The sequence below is a fragment of the Protobothrops mucrosquamatus genome, unplaced genomic scaffold, assembly GCF_001527695.2.
Source record: "Protobothrops mucrosquamatus isolate PMUCROS unplaced genomic scaffold, P.Mucros_1.0 scaffold2596, whole genome shotgun sequence".
In the NCBI taxonomy this organism is placed as follows: domain Eukaryota; kingdom Metazoa; phylum Chordata; class Lepidosauria; order Squamata; family Viperidae; genus Protobothrops; species Protobothrops mucrosquamatus.
The window spans coordinates 39895-45777 of NW_015388650.1; the positions used below are offsets into that span (position 1 = coordinate 39895).

At 37.1% G+C, this 5883-nt stretch overlaps 1 protein-coding gene across 1 annotated transcript in view; it reads right to left on the bottom strand.

Annotated features, from left to right (window-relative positions):
• Positions 1 to 5883, bottom strand: part of COL9A1 (collagen type IX alpha 1 chain) — a gene marked incomplete at its 3' end in the record, with an annotated part of 62903 nt that overhangs the window by 31573 nt on the left and 25447 nt on the right. The window contains exon 9 of the mRNA XM_029285953.1: positions 1234 to 1287. Within this exon, the coding sequence (XP_029141786.1) occupies positions 1234 to 1287 (54 nt within the window). The remainder of the gene's footprint in view (positions 1 to 1233; positions 1288 to 5883) is intronic.

The window sequence follows — 5883 nt, forward strand, 5'->3', positions numbered from 1 at the left end:
CCCTGTTGCTAGTTAGCCAACCAGCAACGGGCATGAAACTGTATGCAGATGGAGAAGGGCAATCACCCTTAATGGGCGATCAATGGTGAAGGGCAATCACCCTTAATGGGCGATCAATGGTGAAGGGCAATCACCCTTAATGGGTGATCAGGATATGCATAGGGGATTAAGGGGGGGGAATACAAAGAACACAACATTTGTAGTTTTTTTTCAGCATCTTTCAGAGGCAATTTAAGATGTGTCTATTCAGGCCAGAATCCTATTCTAGAATTCTTTTAATGCATTTTAAATATATTTCCAATTGGTGCTTGCTTTACAGTTCCTCCGATTTTGTAAAAGTGGTAAAAACCCTTTGTTGGACTGAGTAGGGAGGGAGGAGGATTTTACAAAAGTCCTGTTTGAAATTTCAACTGAAGAGATCCTATTTTCAAATTTTATTCACAGTTAAGAACAGTTTCCTGCTGGAATTTAAGCTCTACTATTAACTTAAAGCTATTTTCTGGTATTAAGTTATATGAACACCACAAAGACTAATATATCCTATCAATTTCAAGACAGGAGAGTACTTTTTGAGCTCTTTTGTAAATGACCAGAAACTGCCTCCAGGTTTACAGATGTGTTTTTTAAATTGGTTTAGTTTTTTACAGAATAGTTAAGGAAATACTGTATATTTCATAATACCAGTTGTTAAAAAAGATACCATGTAAAAAATCAATGACTTACAGGAAGTCCACGGCCTCCAGGCAAGCCCACTTCACCCTAAAAACCATAAATGTTACAATATTTCAAGTATTTAAAACATTTATACAAGTGTTTGTTTGTTTGTGTTACTTTTTGTTTAGAGACAAGGCAGAGTACAAGAATTAAGGAGATTGTGGGTTCTAGACCTGCTTTAGGCATGAAAACCCAGGTGTGTGACTTTGGGCCAATCATGTCTCTCAGCCCAAGTCATCTCACAAGGTTGTGGTTGTGGGGAAAATAAGAGGCAGGAGAATTAGATATGTTTGCCACCTTGAAGTATATACGTATAAAAAGGATAGGTTGCTATTATGGTTCATCATACAGTCAGCCAGATATTTAGGCTGGATTTGGCATTTTTATCCACGTACTGAGATTATTATTATTATTATTATTATTCAGCAACTGGCAAGCATCTCCAGTCCTATAATTAAATAAAAGAGTCTGGAGATTGAAAAAATGGGAAGGAAATCTAATGAAAGCGTTTAATCTTACCTTTTGTCCTTTTGGACCAGCTGGACCTGGTGATCCATCAGGTCCTGTCAATCCCTTTTGAAATAAAATATTAACTTTTAGTGCAGTCAATGGCTAAAACTACTGAAAAAAAGAATGTTAACGACCTGGTAGATAAGCCATTTTTCTCTATATATGCACGGCACACACATACATTTAGAATTCAAGACTTTTTAACTTCCAATAAAAGGGTTTCTTCAGACAGATTTCAAGGTTCAGATGCAGCAACCTATATCCAATTTAAAGAGACTGTAGGGAAGGCCCCCAGTTATAAAATTCCATCCAGAAAATGTTCCCAGTCTCTCATTCAACTCAGTAAGGAAATACCTAAAATTTTGGGTTGGTATTACTTTTTGGTTCAGAAAAGGTGAGAAGTAGCAGAATATGATCCAAGGTTTGAGAGTGGTGTTTTACTTGAGGACAGTGCATTTTATATCTGCCCACTCGGCTTACTGTGAAGCCAAGATGAATCAGAATCCTTCTGCTTCAAACCCTGTTCTATCAAACATGATCTACGCCTTTGTACAACTGTAAAGCTAAATATTTTGGAACATAAATGTATAATGTATTTTTCATATACTTTTTTATTTTCAGTAAGAAATAAAGAGGTTATTTTTAGTAACCAATAAAGAGGCTTCTGTTCACTGATTTTATCACGGCGTATGACCAATAACGAGAGTTGCTGGCCACTTTTAAGACCACAAATAATCCAGAAAATGTTAAAAGAAAGTCAAAGGTTATAACTCAAGACCAATTTGCTAGTTATATTTTGGGATCCAATATGACTCAAAGGCGATCCTCTAATGCTTTGTATAAATTGGAATATGTACTGCAAGCATTACCTGTAGGTCAGTGAACATTATTTTCCTTCTCCCTCAGATGTCTCCAGTAAGGTTGTCAATTTTTTAGAAAAAACACCAGGGAGGTGAACTCATATTTGTTAGCGGGGGGGGGGGGTTTCCTAGATTTTCTACTAGGAAAAGTTTGGCTAGCAATTCCATAATTGCCAATGAGTAAATAGAAGAGTAGGAGGACCTGGACAGTACCACTATTAGCTTAGCTTAGTACAGCAGACCATGGCTTGCAAAAGGACTCCAAACAAGTCACCAGGGCTTTCTGCTTCCCACACCAACAAAGCTTTGAGTGACTGTAGAGTTCTGATGTTCTCTCAGCCATGCTGAGAACTTTAGAGCCACTGAAAAAAAACCAAATCCCAGCCAATGCACTGGTCATCCTGTCAGATCACAGGAGAGTCGCCTTGACGGCCAGTGGGTGTATTAACAATGGAGCTGCTTTCCTTCAGAAGGACCAGCTAGTTGGTGGGGGCGGGGGGAATCTGGTGCCAGAAGTGGCTCATTCCAGTCTCCTAACTTTGCTCCTGAGATGGAAGAAAGTTGCCGGTCGCTTAGAGTTCCACAGAAAGAGATGGTAGGAAATATAGGCGGTTGTCATTTTTCTTCCTGTTGACTTTTATCCTTTTTACTCAGAAGTTAATGCCCCCTGACTCAGAAGCAAATTGCGTCAATTTAAGCAGCTTTTGGAAACCTGCTCTTTAAGCCTTTAGCTCTCCGCCTGCTTGTTAAAGAGACACAGCAGTGCATGAAATTCATTTCATTCATACTTACCAGGACAAGCACGTATCCCCTACTGTGCATGGATAAACATTTCCGAAGGGCAGATGTTCACCTGGGATTATCAAGTGAAATCCCCAGCTGATTTGGGAAAGTTGGAGGGCATGAAAGCTCTTTTGAACTAATTTATTTCCTGCTGTATGCAGAAGATATATGTAAAACCAGGTTCTCTGAAAGGTTATTAAATTGTGCTTGTGTCTGGAATGCAATTCAGATACAGTATGGATGGATACAAGCTTTTATTCTCTGCCTGCTATTTTTTAAAGTTAATTATATCAAACCAGGAACATTTCTTGTGGCATGGAACATTAAAGGTTTGGCGTTCTCTTGTCAAATAGAAACACGTCTTAGCTAAGTTAAATAATAAGTAAATATTTATTTATTGCAAGAGAGCAATACAGGTAATTCTCAACTTACCACCACAATTGAGCCCAAAATTTCTGTTATTAAGTGAGACATTTATTAAGTGAATTTTGCCCATTTTACAATCTTTCCTGCCACAGTTGTTAAGTGAATCACTTCAGTTGTTAAGTTAGTTAAAAAAAAAAAAACAGACCCAGGAAACTATAGACCAGGCATGTCAAACTACCGGCCCGCAGGCCGGATGCGTCACGCTGAAACCACACTCACCCCATTGCCGGCAATGGGGGAAAATTGCGATACGTCGCATGATGTCATGTGACTTCACGAGTTTGACATGCCTGCTATAGACCAATCAGCCTAACATCAATATCTGGAAAGATACTGGGGAAAAAATAATCAAAAAACAGATCTGTGAACATCTAGAAACAAATAAAATTATAAGTAGAAACCAGCATCGGTTTGTTAAAAATAGATCATGCCAAACCAATCTTATTTCATTGTTTGACAAAGTGACTAAATTAGAAGACCAGCAAAATGCTGTGGACATGCTATACTTAGACTTCAGCAAGGCATTCGACAAAGTAGACCACAACCTACTTCTTGGTAACTAGAAAAATGTGGGATAGACAGTATCACCACCAGATGGATTTGTAACCAGCTGACAAACCTTACCCTACAAGAAGTCCTTAATGGTATTACATCTACATGGAGAAAAATAAGCAGTGAGGTACCACAAGGTTCTGTCTTAGGCCCAGTACTCTTCAATATCTTCATAAATGACTTATATGAGGGAATAGAAGGGGAACTCATCAAATTTGCAGATGACACTAAGCTGGCAGATATAGCCAACACCCCAAAAGACAAGCTCAAGATCCAAAAAGATCTTGACAGACTTGAACAATGGGCCTTATGCAAAAACATGAAATTTAATGTGGAGAAAAGCAAGGTTTTACACCTAAGCAGGAAAAAACAAAGGAACAAGTACAGATTAGGCAAAACCTGGCTCAATAACAGTAACTGTGAGAGGGATCTTGGAGTCCTAGTGGACGATCACTTGAATATGAGCCAGCAGTATGCGGCGGCAGCCAAAAAAGTTAATACAATCCTGGGTCGTATAAACAGAGGTATAGAATCAAGATCACATGAGGTATTAGTAAGACCACACCTGGAATACTGCATCCAGTTTTGGTCACATTACAAAAAAGATGTTGAAATTTTGGAAAAAGTGCCAAGAAGAACAGCTAAGATGATTAAAGGCCTGGAGACCAAAACATATGAGGAATGGTTGTAGGAATTGGGTATGGCCAGTCTAGAGGAAAGAAGGACTTGGGTTGACATGATAGCAGTATTCCAGTATTTGAGGGGCTGCCACAAAGAAGAGGGGGTCAACTTATTTTCCAAGCAAGACAAGAAACAATGGATGGAAACTAATCAAGGAGAGAAGCAACCTGGAATTAAGGAGAAACCTAAAAGTGAGAACAATTAACCAATGGAACCACTTGCCTTCAGAAGTTGTAGGCACTTCATCACTGGAGGTTTTTAAGAAAAGACTGGCAGCCATCTATCTGCAATGGTATAGATGCTTGAACAGGGGGTTGGACTAGAAGATATCCAAGGTCTTTACTACTTTTATTGTAATATTGCATTCAAGTAGGTAACAATTAAGTTGCATTGTGATATTACAATATACATTTTGTCATTTAGATCCCATCCCATAGATATCGGTGCACACAGAAATGCTTTTAACTACATTATTTTATGACTGCCCATTACTTGATGGCTAAAGTTAAAGCATGCTATAGATTGTACTACAATTTCAGATCATACTCTTGCGGAATTTGAATGAAAGTTACATACTGTACATTTTTTAAGTAGTCTTTAGCATCTTTGGGAACCTGTTAGTATTTTATAAATAAGTATTTATATTTCATATAAAATATATTTATATTATATGTATTATATAAGTATTTATATTTTACATAAATAATATACATAAAACAGCAGTTATATAAACTGCTATATTATATTCATATAAAAGCTTCTTTTATATGATATGTATGTACATTTCAGATAAAAGAAGCAACCGTTAGAGCAGAACTTTGAAGAATTATGATCATTAGGCATTGCTAGACTGACATAGATTTTTGTCTTTATTAAATATAAATGTAACATGCTTTATACTTCTAAAACAGAATTTCATTGCCTATTAAATAGCAATGAAATTGGGAAAAGGGAGAAAAATCTATTAAGGTTTTTTTTTTAATTACTGGTTTCTAACAAGTTAATCAAGTAATATTGTACTATCTATGATGTTTAGGATATAAATGGGAGTGTTGTACAAATTCCAGACTCATTAATCAACAATTGTTGAATGTTATTCTAAACAGAATAATAATCTTCATAAATAGAATATGAAATTCTTTGTTTAATAAAAGTTGGCTCTGGAACGAACTACCCCCCGAGATCCGGACGATTCCGGATCTCCTAGCTTTCCGCCGCGCCCTCAAGACATGGCTTTTTCAGCAAGCGGGTCTGGCCTAGGGAGAATTTTAAATAGGGACAATTTTAATTATTATTTTAACATGACACAGCGGTAAATATTTGTTTTTAATTGGTTTTTATTGGGATAATGCTTTGG